Here is a 21,055-nt window from a genome sequence, read left to right as displayed (position 1 = left end):
AATAGCCTAATTCTGCATTGATATCTTATAGAGTTATGTTTGTAATGTAACTGGCTCCGGATTCCCACCTGTATATAACCACACTGCAAGAGTGAAAATAAGTCCTGATACAGGGTTTCATCCCAAAGCATCCACAATTCCTTTCCTCCCACAGATACTGCTCAATCTGATGCACTCTTCCAGCAGTTTGCTGCTAAAGAAAAAGATGTGCTCTTTTTTTAAATGTAGTTCTCTACTGGAAGGATTTACTGAGGTGGATTAGGTTTACATTGAAAAAGGAACAGCGAGAAATAATTAAAGGGAAATGCCAATGGGGTGAAGGCTAGCGGCTCTTGTGGAGCATTAAACATCAACATAGAGTAGAAATGCTGACTGGCTGGTTCCTGTAAATTAAATGTAATTCTTTGCAATACACCCTCCCTAGGGAAGCTGTTTCTAATATTTAGAGTTATTCCCTTAACAGGGTTGCTAGCTTCTTGCAGATAGATTCCTGATAAATCAATTTGAGTGGAGAAGTGTAAGTCAGTAGGACTGCAAGCGATAGTTATTGAAAAGGATGATACACTTTGTGGCCGTATGGTGGGTGTGTCCTATTGCCAACTGATTTGCTTGTGCTTATATGGATCGCCTGCTGTAAAAATCAGTCTAAGTTTACTGACATGGTGATTTTGGCAGGGCCCAGAAGTATGTGTGATGTGGTGGTAGTTCCATTGCTGAATAACTGGACTCTGACAACTTGCAGTCATTTATCAATCACACTTTACTTACCTGTGCACAAGGAGCAGAGCAGGGCTCCTGTCACCACACTGCTCTGAAGTCTGAATAAAGAAATGATATTTATATACAAAGAATTGACTAGTTGTCTACAAATATTATTCCCATAGAAAGTTGATGTACTTCTGAATCTCACTATTTGCATAGTTATGTACCTATAATAATATATATTTTAAGTGTTATTAACCAATTGAATTTACTTGTTAAAGGCCAATAACACTTGGAATTTAGTAAAATAATTGTCCAATCCTTTGTTTGTAGTTTTATCTCGTCTTGGTTTGCTTGGTGACATCGGTTCACAAGTTTGACCAGAAAGTCTGTACAAAAGTTAAACTTTCATAGGTCATGCTCAGCCTGGGTGACAGCACTATGTCTGCATACTGTCTCTGTCAGCATATCTCTCACACTATCAAGTGGGTTTATGTCTTGTGACACCCAGTGTCATCATGATTGTTCAAACTAAGTAAGGTCTGTTTTCCAGAGATAACAAAATCCCTCAAGCATCAAAGCCAAAAGAACATGTGCAGAGCTGGACAATACGTTCAGTGGCCACTTTATTGGGTACTTCCTGTATCTAATAAAGTTGTCACTGAGTGTACATATGTGGTTTTCAGCACCTGTAGCCCATCCACTTCAAGCTTCAACAAGTTGTGCATTCAGAGATGCTCTTTTGCACACCACTGTTGCTGTTCCTGTCAGCTTCAACCAGTCTGGCCATTCATCTCTGACTTCTCTCATTAACATGGCATTTTCCCCCACAGAACTAGATTTGTTTTTCATTTCTCGCACCATTGTCTACAAACTCTGGAGTCTGCTTTGGGTGAAAATCCCAGGAATCAGCAGTTTCTGAGATACTCAAACCATCCAATCATACCATGGTCAAAGTCACTTAGATCACATTTGTTCCCCATTCTGACATTTAGTCTGAACAACAACTGAACTTCTTGATCATGTCAGCAGACTTTTCAGCATTGAATTGCTACCACATGATTGGATGATTAGATTTTTGCACTAATGAGCAGGTAGACAGGTGTACCTAATAATGTGGCCATTGAGTATCTATGTTAAAGTCAATTTATTATCAAAGTATGCATATGTTACTAAATGCTACTTTAAGATTAATTTTCTTGCAGGCATTTACAGGAAAATAAAGCAAGATAGTAGAATTTTTAAAAAGCTAAATGTAAACAAAGACTGACAAACAAAAGACTTGCTCATACATCTATTACCTTCAGAATACATGTTAGTGTGGCATAGGAAGGAAGCAAGGGAAAATAGTCTTTAATTAACATGGGGATGCATTAAATGTAGAATAATCTGGTCAGAAAATGAAATGAAAAGTAATCAAGGCTATTTCTTGGTCTCAAGCGTTTGGATCTCAATATAGTGAATGCTGGCAATCAACTGGTTAAAACAAACTTATTTTTATGCAGAATGTGGTTACAAGCAGCATAGGAATGATGACCAGATGACCTATTTTGATGACGATTATCAAAACCAGGCAGGAAGTGTGGAACAAATTTACATTGCTTATCTGAAATGATGAAGTGGAATTTTTTATATGGGAGGAAACACTGAATCACAGTTTAGCATCTTGTCCCTTCAAAAGGCCAGCATGGATCTTTGTCTTCAAGTCTCCGGTTTGGGACTTGAACAACCCACAATCTCCTGAATTACAGGTTCTTCCTTGAGTAGTGTTATAGTATTTTTTTGTTAACATTCTCCTGAGGGTGTATAAAGGTTCTGCAATTAATCAAAAAGATCATGAATCTCAAATCTCATTATATTTTCCTCTGAATTCCCCCAGCTTCCTCCAAATTCTGAATCTCAGCAATATTCTAGGAGCAATTTATAGTGGTCAATCAATCTAGTAACCATCTTTTATTAGGATAATGCAAAAAGAAACACAGATCAGAGACAAGTACATGGCAGTGCAAGAGGTTGTCCATTGTGTTCCATGGATGAGGCAGCATTAGAGATGTGCAGGTTGGTTCAGAAACCAGATGGAAGCAAGAAAGTAACTGTTCTTGAATGAGGTGGTGTTGGGCTTCTGATTTCTGTACCTCCTGCCTAATGGTAGAAGCGAGAAGCAAGCATGAGCTGGATAATAGGGATCCTTGGTGGTAGATGTCACCTTCTTGAGGTGTGCTGGTATTGGGCTTGCTGCCTGTGAAGTTCTAAACTCTAATGAAGATCTTAAGCCATGTCCAATATAAATAGCTATGGGTGCCTTCAGTAAAAGGTGATACTATAGCTACCTGCTCTTTAAAGATTAGTTCACTTCCCTGATTATCCTCCATATTGACCTTAGCTGCCAATGCTCACTATTTGAGAGATGGGTTCTCCATCCCTACAAAGGAGGAGATACTTCCAGTTAACAAAGTTGTTTAAAAACAGTTCATTTATTTTTTGGATGCACATTTAAATTTAGATATAATTCTTAAAATACAGTGAAAAATCACAGAGGGCTTCTATCTTATAAAAGATTTCCAAATTACAAATGATTTCTAAAATACAAAGGATTTCCAAAACACAGGTTCACTTCCTATTAACTAAAAAGACATACCAAAGAGTGCAGAGAAATGAATCATCTGTTGCAGAAATTGAAAGCGGAGGAATAGATCCTAGTTAGTTTCTCTTTCTGTTTTTCATCTTGCTTTTCCTTGACCATTCCTAACAAGCCTGACTACTCTCTAATATTTATACTGTTTTACTGCTGCTTTGGAGTCTTCATAGATATGTGATATCTTTTTCAGAACTTGTATCTTTTTAGACACAGCTTGTCTAAGAGCTTCAGTGGACAGAGTTCCCAGATACCACAATTAATGCTTGAAGCTGACTTTCTGAGCACACAAGCCTTCCAACTATTAATAGATCAGTTACTTGATGAGTTAAGTGATAGTATCAATCTGGGCTGCAAGCTTTTTTGAACTAAATAACTTAGCTACTGTTGTCTGGTTTGAAACAGGCCAATTAACATAACCCCACTGTCTTATACTGCAACTTGCCCCTTGCTCTATGGACAGTGCTGTTAGTTTGCAAAGCTGTCTTTTAACTTCAGACTGATTATTGCTTGCAATTTGCATAAATAACTGAAGACCAGCTCCTGTTTATGGCATGAAGCTGAACAAAGAACATTGGTTAACTTACTCAAAAACAACTCTTCGATATCTACAAGTGTAGACTGCTATGTTAGAAAGCTGAGGTTGGCAAAAATGGCCCCTTAGCCCTGTACAGTGACTATCCATCTAGAGGCCTCCTGTTGATGCCTTCAGTAGTGGGAAAGGCTGAACTAAGGGCTAGTTTAATTAGTTGTGCATAACATCATGTGTTGAAGGCAGCAAATAGGTACACTCTAGCCTCTAACAAACAAAATCATCTGTTGTCTATCATGTTTTTATGAAGAAATCCTGACCACCATGGATTAAATCCCCCCCAGTTCTTCCTTGAAATAGTGTTGTAGGATGTTTACCCAGCTGAGGAAGCAAACAAAATAGCAGCTTAATCCAAAAGATGGCAATTCTTGCTCTTTGGTTATGTACTATAATGCCAGCCTTATTATTAGACTTCAAGGTGTAGGATGGAAATTCACAAGCTTCTGAATTAATGCTATGAATTCAGCCTTGATTGACACTTGTAGTTTATTAGTGGTATGCTGTTTATTTTTTCCACTTTCTTCTGTACCTTCTAGTGGAACCTTGGAGTGCCAAGAAGGAACATTTACATATGTGAAACTGCTTGGTAGCAAATTCTAAGGGTTTGGGCATTAATCAAAGCCAACCTGTCCTTGGAAGGACCGTGCAGTACATGTTCTTATCCTCTGCAGTCTATTCTTTGAGGGCACACTCACGGTCTTGTTGATTCAACAATAATGTGGTGATAAGCCCCATGAGGAGATGTTTTTTTGCAAGGATTATGGGTGCACTTTTATATCAGTCATGCGCGGTCTACATGCTTTTATATACCACCTGCAAGGAGTACCTTTTGATTTTATCAAAGATTTAAAGGAGGTGGTCTGTTTCATTGATCAACAATGTGTAGAAGTGGAGATCAGAACAGCTACAGACCAGAGAAAAGAATCACCTGAAGTTGCTGCATGCAAGAAACCCCAAAGCATCTTGCTGTGAGATGAAACCAAACTGGTTACACCACTTGAATAGCAATCTTCACCTGCAGTTTGGTCATACTCAAACTCAGACATGAGACAAAGGAGCAGATTTCGGCCATTTGGACCATCAAGTCCAAATGCCATTCCATCATGATTTTTTTTTAATCCCCTTTCACCCAATTCTAGCCAGCCGGTGGTGTAGTGGCATCAGCACCAGACTTTTTTCCAGGGCAGAAATGACTAATACGAGGGGGCATAATTTAAAGGCGATTGGAGGAAAGCTTAGTGGGGGGATAAGAGATAAGATGTGTGGAATGTGCTGCCAATGGTGGTGGTAGAGGCAGATAATTAGGAACATTTAAGTAACTCTTAGATAGTACATAGACAATAGTAAAATGTAGGGCTATTATAGAGGGAAGAGTTAGATTGATCTTAGAGAAGGGGTAAAGATCAGCATAACAAAGTGGACTGAATGGCCTATACTGAGTTGTGCTGTTCTATTTTCTAACAGCCAAATATACAATGTATAATGTTGCATTTGATTGTTGAAATAAATGTACATCTTAGTTAATGGCTTTTACTGGACTGTTGGATCAGAGTGCAGACTTGAGCATCAAAGTGTTTAGGATTTCCCTCTTTTTGATTAACCTCTCACCATTCCTTTCAATCCTTTCCCTCCTTATCCAAAGTTCTCATTTTTCAGACCCATTCTCTGATGTCTAATTTTCTAACTTTACTATTCTTCCTTAAAAGAAATTCCACCTGTCTACTAGATGCAGCAAAAAATGTATTTGTAATTTACTGCAGTGAACAATTTGCCATCATTAGGTTTTGGTCCTAGTCATGTTATATTGAAACCTGGCTGAGAGCAGAGTAACTAGTAATCCAGCAGGTGATCATTCCTAATGTGGAGTATGCAAATAGAGTCATAGATTCATAGAGCACTACAGTACAAAAACAGGCCATTCAGCCCATTGAGTCCATGCCGAACTATTATTCTGTCTACTCATAGCCCTGGATCATTGCCCGCCATATCTGTCCCATCCATGTACTTATCCAACCTTCACTTACATGTTGCAATCGACCCACACCCGCCACTTCTGCTGGCAGCTTGTTCCACACTCTCACCACACTCTGAGTTAAGAAGTTCTCCCTCAGGTGTCCCTTAAATATTTCACCTTTCAGCCTTAACCTATGACCTCTAGCTCTCGTCTCACTAAACCTCAGTGGAAAAACCCTGAAACCCTGCTTGCATTAACTCTATCTATACCCCTCATAATTTTGTATATAAAATTTGGAAAGAAGATGCATGGGCAGATTATCTACATTGAATGGGAGGAACATGGGCCAGGACACGTGGAAATTCTCTGCCATTATCTCTTTACCAGACTCCACCAGAAAGTTTCTGACACGTGATAATGAGCTGAAACCCCTGGCATGGGATTCAACACTATAGCTTTCGAAAAAAGTGATGGAAGTTCTCCAATTGAAGCAACAGTTTATAATGTTCTTAGATTATTTTGTTATCTTGTTAGAAGAATGCACTTTCTCAAAGGTGATAAAGAATGGGCAATAAATCCCAGGCTATGCAGCAAACCTGGTATCGTAGCGGTTAGCGTAACACTATTCACCAAAAGTGACCTGAGTTCAATTGTTGCCACTGTCTCTAAGGAGTTTGTACATTCTCCCCATTCTCCTCCAGAAGCTCTGGTTTCCTCCCATATTCCAAAAGTTATTTGGTGACATGTGTGTAAAAGGGAGGCATTGGCTCAATGGGCCAGAGAGACCTGTTACCGTGCTGTATCTCTAAATAGATAGATAGCTAAATAAATAAAAAGAAAAAACACGATCTACGAATGAACTACACATCTTCAGTTCACTAATTTGTTGGATTGAAGTGATTTTACCTGCAAGTACTTCCTCTTCTATAATGTGCAAATGCTCCTTGAGATCATTCAGAAATCCATGTGCCTTTGGTGCCTTTGTCAGACAAGTGCAGACTGATTCTCTGATTGATTGGGCTCGACCAGAAAAAAGTCCTTCAGTTTATTCCTTAAACCTTATCAACAGTTACTAACACATCTGGTTAATTTAGCTCAGAAGTTGTTGTCTTTATTACTCCAAGATTCAAGCCCTGGCTCCTAAAAAGAAATAAAATAAATTCAATTGGGCCTCAATTTTAAGTTCACATATCAAGACATTTTGCAGTTGTGTTGTTTGCTTGCCTTTTTTTTTTGTTTATAATTGCCCGATAACTTACAAATTTCATGTTTTTGTTCAGAGGATCAATCAGATTATATTTAATTTGTTTTTGTTAGGATGCCTACACTGCACACCAGCCAGCGTTGGGCAGATAAATTTAATGTTTCTATCATCGATTTTCATGTTTTATTATGAATTGTATCAGTATGAGAACTCCCAGTAATGGAGAGCTTGCATCTGAGTTACTAACATCTTCCAACCCTCTTTCTACATGTAGTTTTTCCAATATTGCCTCTTACAAGTTCAGAGTTGATCACGAGCATTATTGAAGCATTATGGGTTGGAAGTTATTATAGAGATAAGGAGGGCCAGTTTAGTGGGGTTCCAAAAACAAAGCTAAGAAATTTTAAATCTTGCTTTATTAGTTACTAATAGGGAATCAGTACTGAGTACAGGTATGGTAGAGATGGGCTTAGAGAGAAGGGGAGTTGTGTTTTTCATTAGGCAGCGTTAGGGAGAAAAAACCTTCTGCCATTACACAGAAGGCACAGCAGCACATCAGTCATGGCATTGAGTTCAGGAGTTGCGACAGTATATTGAATTGTACAAGATGTTGGTGAGAAAGCATTTGGGAGTTTTGTATGAAGTTTGTCCAGCCTGCTATAGAAAAGAGTAATTTAACTGGAAAGAATGCAAAACAGATTTAGGACTTAAGGGCTCGAGTTGAGCAGATAGAGACTTTATATATAAAATCATGTGAAACCTAGATAAGTGAATGTATACAGTATTTTTCCCAGGGAAAGGGTACTATAAACTAGAAGGCATAGGCTTAAAGTGAGGGGATACAGTATTGCTGTACTACTCTGGGACAAAATTCTATCTTAGTTGCTGGAATCTTGTAACAAGATCATACTGAGGAAATACTTCCACAAATACTCACCAGCAGTTCAAAACGCAGCTGTCACCACCTCTACAATACCATTAAGGATGAGCAGTCAATACTGGACTCAGTTGAAGGAACTGGACTCAGTTCCTTATCTCTGTTGAAGGAACTTTTAGACAAGCTGTGAACCACTTTTGCCCAATTGCCTCTTTGTTAGACCTGCTGTGCATTTTCAGTTTTCTTTTCTGCAAGGAATATTATCCTTTCTTATAAGAGGCAATATTGGAAAAACATTATATGTAGAAAAGGTGGTTAGAAGATGGAAATAACACTTGGATCACAGCTTTGCTGGGAGCTCCCATACTGATATAATTCATTATAAAAATGAATATTGACATGCTTTGTGCACAAAGGCAAGATGAGGAAATTGAAGTCAACTACTATTACAGCCCTATTGTTCTTACAGCTGCCTGTAATCTCCCTATATATTTGCTCCTGTAATTCCTGTAGACTATTGGGAGGGGGGGGGGGGGTAAAATACAATTCCGTCAGAGTGATCACCCCCTTCTTATTTCTGAATTCCACAAATATAGCTCCAATGGACGATTCTCCAAGTACGTCAAAGTTTAAAGTAAAATTTTTATACAAGTACATATATGTCACCATATACTACCCTGAAATTCTTTTTTTTCCAGGCATTCACAGTAGACAAAGAAATACAATAGAATCAATGAAAGACACACATAAATAAAAACCGATAAACAACCAATGTACAATAGAAGGCAATCTGTGCAAATACAAAAATAAAGAAAAAAAGAAAACAAGAAGGAAAGAAAGAATGAAGATATGAGATGAAGAGTCCTTGAAAGTGAGTCCCTGGGTTGTGGAATCAGTTCAGTGTTGAGATGAGTGAAGTTATCCATACTCAATGAGGAGCCTGATCATTGAGGGTTCTGAACCTGGTGGTGTGGGACCTAAGGCTTCAGTACCTCGTTCTCAATGATAGCAGTGAGAAGAGAACGGCCTGGATGGTGGGAGTCCTTGATGAAGGATGCTGCTTTCCCCTTCCTTTCCAGTCTCGAAGAAGGGACTCTGCCCAAAATGTCAACCGTTCATTTCCAAAGACCCTGCTTGACCTGTTGTTCCTCCAGCAGCTTGTGTTTGTTGCAGTATCCCAAAAACCTTCTTCAAAACAGTTTTCAATATTGTGAGACACAATAGAGGGTGACTTAGAAATGAATGGGGAAGTGGTTCTGTTTCTGGTCTCCCTAGATGGCACATTCAAAAAATGATAGTGGAATCTTCACTTACACAATGATATCTACGCTTTCACAACAAACCATAACAGGTTCAGGAACAGTAATTATCCTGCAAACATCAAAATCAGTTCCTAAACCAGTGTAGGTAACTTCACTTACCACAACCCTGAAATGACTGACTTTCAAGAACTCTTTACAACTTATATTCCCTTTTTTATTTGCACAATTTGTCTTCTTTGCTCATGGGTTGTTGTCAGTCTTTAGTTATGTATAGTTTTTCTTGAATTCTATTGTCTTTATTTTCCTGCAAATGTCTGCAAGAAAATGAGTTTCAAGGTAGTATATGGTAATATATACATACGTGAATAGATAATCAATCTTACTTTGATTTTGACTACCAACTCTCGATAAGTGACAGCGAGCAGAAGTATATTCTTTAACAGCAGCAGAACACAACATTGCTGGAAGAAAGCACTGAGAAAAAAGAACATTTCACAGGAGCGAATCTTGTGTTCAGTAAGGATCCTAATGGATGTGGTGAAATGCAAACAGACCATGCAGAATCAGAATCAGGTTTAATATCTCTGGCATATGTCATGGAATTTGTTGCTATGTGGCAGCAGTACACAACAGCACATAATAATATAAGCTGTAAATTGCAGTAAAAATATACTAGAAATGTTAAGTAAGTAATGTGAAAAGAGAAAAAAAGTGAGGTAGTGTTAATGAGTTAAATGGCTAGTGGAAATCTGATGGCAGAGGGGAGAAAGCTATTCCTGAATCATTTAGTATGTGCCTTCTGGCTCCTGTATCTCCTACCCAATGGTAGCAATGAGAAGAGGGCATGTCTTGAGTGATGGGGTTTCTTAATGATGGATGCCGTCTTTTTGAGGCATCATTCATTGAAGATGTCCTGCATGCTGGGGAGACTAGTGCCCACCATGGAGTTGACTGAGCTTACAACTTTCTGCAGCTTATTTTGATCCCGTGCAGTGCCCCCCACCCCCATACCAGACGGTTAGAATGCATTCCATGGTACATCTGCAGAAATTTGAGAATGTCTTTTGTGACATACCAAATCTCCTCAAACTCCAAATGATATATAGCCACTGTTGTGCCTTTTTTGTAACTGTATCAATACGTTGGGCTTAGGATAGATCCTCAGAGATGTTTGCACTCAGGAACTTGAAATTGCTCACCCTTTCCACTTCTGATACCTCAATGAAGACTGGTGTATTTTCCCTCGTTTTACTCTTTCTGAAGTCCACAATCAATTCTTTGGTCTTACTGAATTGGTCTTTAATGAATCTTTCTGTTCTTTAGGTGGTTTTTCAACAATTCTCACTCTCAAAGCAGCAAATTAACTTCATTGGACAAGAGTCTCGGCCTGAATTGTTGACTGTTTACTCTCTTCCACAGATGTTGCCTGGCCTGATAATTTCCTCCAGCATTTCGTGTGTGTACACTGGACACTTCGTTAGATTCCCAGTCAAAGGCAATGGGTGTGATTTTCATCTTAAGTGCATTAGCGTTAAACTTTCCTGAACAAAGCTCTTATTTCAATTTCATTCTAGGAAATAAAACCCAGCAAAGGAAGAAATAAAACTTAAAGAATTTGCTGAGTTTATCATTAACTGAACCTTCTCTGTCTTCACACCTTGCTTCCTGTACAGCTAGCTCTGAAATGTATTTGCCATTTGTAAAAACATTCAAAGGACAGGAGTGAGATTGATTGGCTGGTTGAGTGGTATTACAAGAACAACATTGCATTCAATGTCAGTAATTCTAAGGAACTGATTGTGGACTTCAGGAAGGGGAATTTGAGGAAACACACATCAGTCCTCATCGAGGGATCAGCAGTGGAAAACTTTGGGCGTCAACATCTCTGAAAATCTAGCTTGGACCCAATATATTTCATTAGGAGTTTGAGGAGACTTGGTAGGTCACGAATGACTCTTGTAAATTTCTACACATGTACCATGCAGAGCATTCTGGGTGGTTGCAACACTGTTTGGTATGGATGGGCCACTACACAGGATAGGAAAAAGCTGCACAGGGTTGCAGACTCAGCCATCTCCATCATGGGTGCTAGCTTCCCCAATGTCAAGGACATCTTCAAAAGGCAGCATCCACCATTAAGGATGCCCATCACCCAGGACATGTCCTCTACTCATTGCTACATTCAAGGAGGAGATACAGGAGCCTGCAGACACATACCTAACATGTAAGAAGTTTAAAAGAAATGCGCATGGATAGTCAATACAATTTGCACACCACAGTTTCTGTGGAGACATTCAATTGTGCATAATTAGGTACCTGGAAGGCCCAATAAAAATAATTTAGTTTAAGTGCAGAAGCCATTGTGGGAGCGGCCATTGTGTGAGTGGGCCAGTGTTGGAATGGGGAGTTGAGGCTGTGGCGAGTCTTCTGTGGGGAGAGCCGGAGGCCATATGTAGATTTTTTTTCATTATTTATTCTTTCTTTCTTTCTTTCTTTCTTTCTTTCTTTCTTTCTTTCTTTCTTTCTTTCTTTCTTTCTTTCTTTCTTTCTTTCTTTCTTTCTTTCTTTCTTTCTTTCTTTCTTTCTGCACACTTAGAGCAATGGGGGTGCCAGACAGGATACCGGAATGCTCATCTTGTAGGATGTGGGAAGGCAAGGAGACCTCCAGTGTCCCTGACCACTACAGCTGCAAGAAGTGCATCCAGCCGCAGCTTCTCACAGACTGTATTAAGAAGTTGGAGCTGGAACTGGATGAACTCTGGATCATTCGGGAGGCTGAGGGGGTGATAGAAAGGATTTATAGGGAGGCAGTTACATCCAAGGTGCAGGACACGGGTAACTGAGTGACCATCAGGAGGAGGAAAGGGGATGGGCAGCCAGTGCAGAGTACCCTTGTTGCTGTTCCCCTCAACAACAGGTATACCTCTTTGGATACTGTTGAGGAGATGACCTAGCAGAGGAAAGCCAGAGTGGTCAAGTTTATGGTACTGAGTCTGGCTCTGTGGCTCAGAAAGGAGGGGGGTGGAGAGGCAAGCAGTAGGGATAGAGGATTCATTGGTTAGGGGAACAGAAAGGAGGTTCTGCGGATCAGAATGAGATTGCCAGATGTTTTGTTGCCTCACAGGCGGTAGGGTCAGGGACATCTCGGATCGTGAAAACCGCGTTCTAAAGTGGAAGGGCGAGCAGCCAGAGGCCGTGGTCCACATCAGGACCGATGACATGGGGTAGGAGGGATAATGAAGTCCTGCAAAGTGAGTTCAGGGAATTAGGTGCTGTTAAAGAATGGGACCTCGAGGGTTGTGATCTCAGGATTGCTACAGTGTAAACCCCCAGTGCCCAGGACAAGCCCTTTTCTGATTGTTACCTTCAGGAAAGAGGTACAGAAGCCTGAAGGCACATACTCAATGATTCAGGAACAGCTTCTATCCCTCTGCCATCCAATTTCTGATTGGACATTGTATCCAAGAGCACTACCTACTATTTTTTACTTGTTTTTGCGCTAATTTAATTTATACACAGTGACTCACAGGTTTTTTTTCTCCATATTATCACATATTGCATTGTACTGCTGCTGCAAGGTTAACAAGTTTCAGGCCTGATTCTGAGGAATGGCTTTTAAATTCAGAAGTGTGAATAGTAGACTCGTGGTTGTGATCTTCTCTAGTGCACTAAAAGCCCACTTGGCTTTTCACCTTAAGAGTGTGATACAATTTACCCCATGCTCCAGCTCTTTCCCCAGAGGTCTGCATCTTTCCCCTTTTCAATTGAAGGTCCAGTTCCTAAGACAATTCCAAACAAGAGAGCTTTTGGCACATTAGCCTTCATACATCAGATCATTGAGTGTAAGAGCTGGCATGTTATGTTGAAGTTATATAAAATGTTGGTGAGGCCACACTTAGAGTAATGTGTGGAATCCTGGTCTCCAACCTTCAGGAAAAATGTAAATAAGATTGAAGGGATACAGAAAAAACGTACAACGATGTTACTGGAACTTGAGGACCTGAGTTAAAAAGTTTATTCCCTGAGCCATAGGAGATTTGATAGAGCTATACAGAATTGTCTGTGTAGGCCTCCATTAGTCTTGATAGACCATGGATTTGCACTTTGTAAAGTTTCCAGGGCGCAAGCCTGGGCAAGGTTTTTTTTAATGGAAGACCGGCAGTTGCCCAAGCTTCAAGTCTCCCCTCTTCACGCACCAATGTTGTCCAAGGGAAGGGCATTAGGACTCATACAGCTTGGCACTGGTATCATCGCAGAGCGATGTGTGGTTAAGTGCCTTGCTCATGGACACAACATGCAAGCCTCAGCTCAAACTAGCTCCTTCAGAAAACTAGACGAACGCCTTAACCAGTTGGCCACGCACCAACACTGTATACAAAATTATGAGGGGTATAGATAGGGTAAATGCAAGCAGATATTTTCCCACTGAGTTTGGGTGAGACTACTACTACAGGTCATGGCTTAAGGCTGAATGGTGAAATATATAAGAAGAACCTGAAGGGGAGCTTCTTCACTTGGAGGGTGGAGTGCATGTGGATCAAGCTGTCAGAAGAAGTGGTGGATTCATGTTTGACTGCAACACAAGTGAACTTTGGATAAGTATATGGAGGGCTACAGTCCAGGTGTGGATCGATGGCACAAGGCAGAATAATATTTCAGCATGGACTGAATGGGCCAAAGGGCCTGTTTCTGTGCAGTTGTGCTCTATGACTCTCACTGTTATATAACAAATAAAAAATCTCCATACTGTATCTCAGCTCTGGTTTTTATTTCGGCAATTAACTTAAACCTAAGTTCTCAGGTTACTGATTTCTACTAGTGGAAACACTTTCTCCCCATCAATCAAAAAAAGTCATGTTAAAATCATTAAACCCTTGCATTATGTTATTTTAATACTTTCCTTTTCTTGTAGATTTTCAGGAAGAACGGAAGTACATGGAAATGCTTGGCGTGTGATACAGCCAGAGTATAACCGAAGAGTCCCCAGAGCATGATGGAGGATTATCTTGGATGAAAATATAGTATTCTGTTCAATGCTGTATTTCCACCTTAGTTATTTGTTTAAATGTTCTACATGTCTAAAAATGTGAACATCAATTTTCTGTAAATAAGATATGTTCATCTTTTCAAGTTGTAGAATTCACTAATGTAAAATTATTTACTGAAGTCTCTTCTTGCCTGTTCTATTCTCAAATAGATGCTTCTTAGAAGGAGATCATTTGGCCTAATGTGCTGTATTGGCTTTTTCAAAGAGCCGTCCAATTGGTTCAGGAGGTCCGGCTGGTTCTGGCTGCACTGAATAGTCAAAACTATACTGCATGTTCTATTTTTCAGATAGTATCTGGAATAAAAATTTTGTCTTTGTGTAAGATTTTAATAAAGTATTGAATTTTATTGTTTTTTATTGGGGTAATCATAACTTAAATAAGGCTTAAATATTTGTAGTCAAATATTTTGTGGAACTCTGTGTCTGATCCTCATCAACCAGGTTTTGGACCCACCACACTACTAAAGTGACCCTTATCAAAATAACAAATAATGTGTCTAAAACAAAGGAAGTCCATTCCTGCCTCAATATTCACACATTACAAAAATGTAATCGCACCTTCACATCCTCCCTACCCATCCACTCACACATGCAGACAGTCCTCCAGCTCAGTGATAGGCCACCTCTAGGCCTCCAGCCTCACCGACTTGCAAACACCATGCCTCCAACTACCCCAGTGAACTCCCAGGGCTTCGGCTGTTGACCTGAACAGAAGGGGTAATTGCAAGGGCAGAGGGGATTTTCAAATCAAACAGTGATGATGATAATTTTGAAGGAGAGTGGAACACTGTCTGTGGAAGTCACTTTAAAGTTCGGCAATTTAGTGATCAGAAATCCACACTGCTACTCAGCAAAATGGAGACAAGATTGTGACTTTATTTACTCACCTCAGCCTTGACATATGCATGGAAGATCTGCACATGGTACAAACTAGTCATTGTTTTTTAAGGGAAAATGGACAGTGTTCTACAATAATATTTAACAATGATGTTACACAGCAACTTCAGTTAACTCAGGGGAGAATCCTACAAAAAGTAGTGGATACTAGCCCAGTCCCTTATGGGTAACGCCCTCCCCACCATTGAGCATAAATACTCAGAGCACTGTAGTAGGAAAACAGCATCCATTTTAGAGACCCCCACTATCCAGGTCATACTCTCTTCTCGCTGCTACAATCAGGAGGGTACAGGAGCCTCAGGACTCACACCACCAGGTTCAGGAACAGTTATTACCCCTCAACCATCAGGCTCCTGAACCAGAGGGGATAACTTCACTCAACTTCACTGGCCCCATCACTGAACTGTTTCTACAAACTATGGACTCACTTTCAAGGACTCTTTTCTCTTGTTCTTAATATGTATTGCTTATTATTATTATTACTTATTTTCTGTCTTTTTGTATTTGCACAGTTTGTTGCCTTTTACACATTGATTGTCAACCCTGTTGGTGCAGTTTTACATTGTGGTTATTGGATTTATTGAGTATGCCTTCAAAAAATGAATCTCAGAGCTGCATACAGTGACATATATATACTTTGATAATAAGTTTACTTTGAACTTTGAGCTTTGGACAGCAATGAAGTCAAGTGAAAGGTATGTAGTGAGAATAATATTGAGTGAATGGGAGAATCTCCTGGAAAAGGGGTGCTGAATGAGTTCAGGACAGGTGTTGGGGAAGTGGGAGGAACAACAGTAAAATGTCAGCCTAATGGCCTGGGGTGAAGGGAAGAGGCAGCAGACAATGCTCTTAACATTTGTGATAAAGAAGTCCTTTAGCTCACTGCACGTTAAAGGAACTGAGTTTGATTAGTTTGAGACGAGGCTTGCTAACTTTATTCAAAAGGAAAAGAGAAGTTCACCCAGTGGTAAATGAATCAATTATGGTTAATGTGATGTGCTGCAATTTGCTGGCCAAACCTTTCATGGTTTATCACATTAGAAAACACAATAAACTTTGGACCAAAATACTTTCACATGCCCACTTGTTCTCTCATGTTGATTTAATCAGCACTGATTTGATTGTGTGCATGCTTTTTCAGTATCCTAATAGATTAAGCAGGGATGATGATCTATTTAGGCCTAGTGCTTAGCTTTCAGACTTCCTTATGTTTAACACTTGGACTATGGACTTAGGCAGTAGATTATCACTCAGGAAATTCTGTAAATGTGTCTTGGACAACGAATGATTGTGAAATGCAGAGATTATTGCTTTGAGATTCATATTCCTCCACTGGACACAAGTACAGGGAAATATTCATTTATTATTGCAGTTTATCACCCACTAACAAAATTGGGAGAGTTTGAAAGCATGCAATTGCTGACAATGTGATCTTGCCTCAAACAGTAAGAACTACACCATGTCATACTGCATTTCTGAAGCAATCATCTCTTAATAAAGTCCAAGTAGGCAGTGAGTCATATAACCTGCAATTTCAGAACTTTGAAGCAGACATTTATCTCCTATTCTCTTATGACAAAGGTGGTCCAATGTGTTTCTGCTAGTTCTAATATCAATCCCTTGCTCTACTTAATCTTCGTGGTCACTCTATCAGGTATCTCCTATAAAGTAGCCAAAGACTGTATGTTCGTGGTCTTCTTTTGCTGTAGCCCATCCACTTCAAGGTCTGACATGTTGTGCATTCAGAGATGCTCTTCTGCAAACCACTGTTGTAATGTGTAATTATTTGAGTTAATGTTGCCTTCCTGTTAGCTTAAAGCAGACTGGCCATTCTCCTACAACTTTCTCATTAACTAAGTGTTTTTGCCCACAGAACTGCCGTGCACTGGATGTTATTTTGTATCTCGCACCATTCTCTGTAAACTCTGTTGTTCATGAAAATCCCAGGAGATCAGCAGCTTCTGCGATACTCAAGCCTCCCTGTCTGGCACCAACAATCATTTCCCAGTCAAGGTCACTTAAATCACATTTCTTCCCTATCCTGATGTTTGATTTGAACAACAACTGAACCTCTTGGCCATGTCAGCATGCTTTTATGCATTGAGTCTCTGCCAGATGATTGGCTGATTCAATATTTACAAGAACAAGCAGGAGTACAAGTGCACCTAATAAAGTGGCCACTGAGCGTATATCTAAAGAGGTAATCTCTTGATAAAGTATAAGCAGGCAGTGAGTCATTTAACCTGTAATTTCAGAGTTTTGAAGCAAACATTTATCTCATGTTCTCTTACGGCATAGAATGAGGCCATTTGCCCCAATAAGTTTCTGCTAGATCTTAGATCAATCCCTTCACCCACTTTATTTCCCAGTGACCAGTTTTCTCATGCTCTATCAGCATGATCAGCATCTTTTGGTGTAAGCTGGCGCTGGTGAATCTCAGTGACTTCCGGCTGGTGGCTCACTAAACAAGGAAGCAACTAAGTACTTTGTTAATCACTATTTTTCTGGCAAACAACCAACGAAAGCAATAGTCTGTAACCTCCCTTTGAACTTGAAGACAATGCGAAGTGGCAAAAGCAAGATGAGGCAATGGGCCCTTCGCTGAGAGCGAGGAAGACCCGAGATCTGATTGATTTCAGTGGCAGGCTGAATTGGAAAGGTTGAGTGCACTGAAGCAACTGAACCCAAGGTTTGTTCGACAAGCTAGATGCCGGACCAGACTGAAGTAGTGGGGTGTCAGGGCCTAAGGTGAGGGTCAGCAGAATCATCTCGCTGCTTGGCTCTGCGCAGAACTAAGGATCTGTAGACTTCAGTTCAGAACGCTATTTGCTTGTGTTTATTGTTTGCCTGATTTGTGTTTTTTCCCCTCTGCACACTGGGTGTTCGACAGTTTTCTTTTAATGTTTTTTTTTGTTTTGTAGCTGCCTGTTAGGAGACAAATCTCAAGGTTGTATAATGTATATGTACTTTGAGAATAAATGTACCTTGTCTACGGAATTTGGGAGGAAACCAGGGCACCTAGAGGAAACCCACACAATCATGGGACGAACCTGTAAACTCAGTGCAGAGAGCATCACAGGTCTTAATTGAACCAGGATCACTGGATCTGAACTACCCGCGGCGCTGCTTTGAAAATTGTTTTCAAGTTCAAGTTTATTGTTATATAACTGTACATATGTACAATCAAATGAAACAACGTTCCCCAGATCATGGTGCACCCACAAAACATATATCACACACAGCACAGCAAAATATTAACACAGATGTTAACGAAGTATAAGTCAAATTAATATATGTAGTGCACAAGACAGGTAAAAGGTAAACAGAAAGCAGTAACCAGCTCATTGTCCTAGTGACCAGACTTTGGTAGTAGTAGGGTATTCATTAGTCTCACAGCCTGAGGAAAGAAGCTGTTGCCCAGTCTAGGTCCTGGTCCTGATGCTCCTGTACCCCCTTCTTGATGGTAGTGGGTTAAAGAGATTGTGGGATGGGTGGTAGGGATCTTCAATAATGCGTTGAGCCCTTTGCATACAAAAGCTCCTGGTGAATCTCACAAATAGTGGGGAGGGAGACCCCAATGATCCTCTCCGCTGTTTTGACTATCTCTTATTTCCTATGGGAATGTTTTGGAATAGTCAACTCCGCTTTGTGGATTTCTGATGGAAAGGATATCATCCAATGATGTATCAGAATCAATGTAGACACTCACTGTATCCTCCTACAATTGTAATTCTAAATCCTACTGGTTCAATTTTTGTACCCGACTGCTGTTAAAGGGAAATCAATCTCTTTTGCTTGTTAGGTCTTTTTTGTTCTTCATATATTTGTTTCAGCTCTATCGATCAGCAATGTTGATAATGCATTTTAAGGGAGGCTCAGAGTTTGACCAGGAAGAAGAAGAAAGCATACATTCAGTGGCCATTTCATTATGTACAGGAGGTGCTGTAACCCAACCATTTCAAGGTTTGACATGTTGTGCATTCAGAGATGCTGTTCTGCACACCACTGCTGTAATGTGTGGTTATTTGAGTTACCATAAGACCATAAGATGTAGGAGTTGAATTAAGCCATTTGGCCCACTGAGTCTGCTCCCCCATTTCATCATGGCTGATTAATTTCTCCTTTCAGCCCCAATCTCCTGCTTTCCATCTGTACCCCTTCATGCCCTGACCAATCAAGAATCTATCAACCTCTGCCTTAAATATGCATAAAATCATGCCTGCAGCTGCCTGTGGTAATGAATTCCACAGATTCACCACTCACTGGCTAAAGAAATTCCTCCTTCTAAAAGGATGTCCCATTCTGAGGTTGTGCCCTTTGAGCTTAGGCATTCCCACCATCGGAAACATCCTCTCCACATCCAGTCTATCAAGACCTTTCACCATTTGATAGGTTTCTACTAGATCACCCTTCATTTTTCTGAATTCTAGTGAATACAGGCCCTGTCATGGTCCGGTCCATTGACTCCTCATTTCAGTTAATTTCCTTTCCCCGTGTTCCACTGGGTTCCTTGTTTAGGGCACCTGATCCTCATTCGAACCGGCAGCATGAGACCTCCAGCTTTCATCTACTTGCTGCTGGTTTGTCACCTCAGCAGTGCAGCTATGCTTGTTCCAAGCTGCCGAGAATGTGTCGAGTCGAGAGCCTGTCATCTGCTGTTCCTGGGTTGAGTCAAGAGCCTCGTGTCCAGCTGAGTGTTGCCAGCCATTTGCTGTTGCTCCAAGCGAGGATAAGAGTGGTCTGTTGTTTTGTTTTGCTGAGTCCCAGTCCAAGCAAAGGCTCCGAGTCCCAGTCTAGGCTCTGTGCTCCAGTCAAGTCCAGTTCCAGGCTCCAAATCGAGTCCAAGTCCAGGCTCCGAGTCCAAGTCTAGTCCAATTCTGTCTCCGTGTCCAAGTCTGGTCCAAGTCCGTCTCCATGTCAAGTCTCTGTGCCTGTGTCCTGCACTTGGGTCCTACCAAAGTGTATGACCATACACTTCCCAACACTGTGTTCCATCTGCCACTTTGCCCATTCTCCTCATCTGCCTGTCTTTCTGTAGCCTCTCAACTTCCTCAAAACTACCTGCCCCTCCACCTATCTGCATATCATCTGCAAACTTTACAACAAAGTTATCAATTTCACCATCCAGATACTGACAAATAATAAAAAAGAATCGGTTCCAACACAGAGCCCTATGGAACACCACTAGTCACCAGCAGCCAACCAGAAAAGGCTCCCTTTATTTCCACTCTTTGCCTCCTGCCAATCAGCCACCACTTTATCCATGCTAGAATCTTGCCTCAAATACCATGGGTTCATAGCTTGTTAAGCATGCCTCATACAGTGCCTATAAAAAGTATTCACCCCCCTGGGAAGTCTTTATGTTTTATTGTTTTGCAACATTGAAGCCCAGTGGATTTAATTTGGCTTTTTTGACTGATCAACAGAAAAGACTCTTTCATGTCAAAGTGAATACAAATTAGTCTAAATTTATTGGAATTATTAAACACAAAATAATTGATTGTGTAAGCATTCACCCCTTTCAAGTCAGTATTTAGTAGGTGTGCCATTGGCAGCAATTACAGCCTTGAGTCTGTGTGGATAGGTCTGTATCAGCTTTGCACACCTGGGCACTCCAACTTTTCCCCATTCTTCTTTGAAAAACTGTTCAAGCTCTGTCAGACTGAATGGAGATTGTGAGTGAACAGCCCTTTTCGAGTCCCGCCACAAATTCTCAATTAGATTGAGGTCGAGACTCTGACTTGGCCACTCCAGAACGTTAACCTTGTTGTTTTCATAACATTCCTGTGTACCTTTGGCTTCGAGCTTGGGGTCATTGTTTTGCTGGAAAACAAATCTTCTCCCAAGTTGCAGCTCTCTTGCAGACTGCACCAGGTTTTCCTCCT

General features: G+C 40.5%; 1 protein-coding gene across 1 annotated transcript in view; it reads left to right on the top strand.

Moving 5' to 3' along the window:
- LOC132390721 (SH2 domain-containing protein 1A-like) overlaps window positions 1-14,540 on the top strand; it is an 87,260-nt gene extending 72,720 nt beyond the window's left edge. Inside the window, exon 4 of the mRNA XM_059963275.1 lies at window positions 14,139-14,540. Within this exon, the coding sequence (XP_059819258.1) occupies window positions 14,139-14,182 (44 nt within the window). The 3' untranslated portion in view covers window positions 14,183-14,540. The remainder of the gene's footprint in view (window positions 1-14,138) is intronic.
- Window positions 14,541-21,055: the final 6,515 nt, after the last annotated feature.

The sequence above is a fragment of the Hypanus sabinus genome, chromosome 3 (assembly GCF_030144855.1).
Source record: "Hypanus sabinus isolate sHypSab1 chromosome 3, sHypSab1.hap1, whole genome shotgun sequence".
Classification (NCBI taxonomy): domain Eukaryota; kingdom Metazoa; phylum Chordata; class Chondrichthyes; order Myliobatiformes; family Dasyatidae; genus Hypanus; species Hypanus sabinus.
This window is presented reverse-complemented; position numbering and strand designations above follow the sequence as displayed.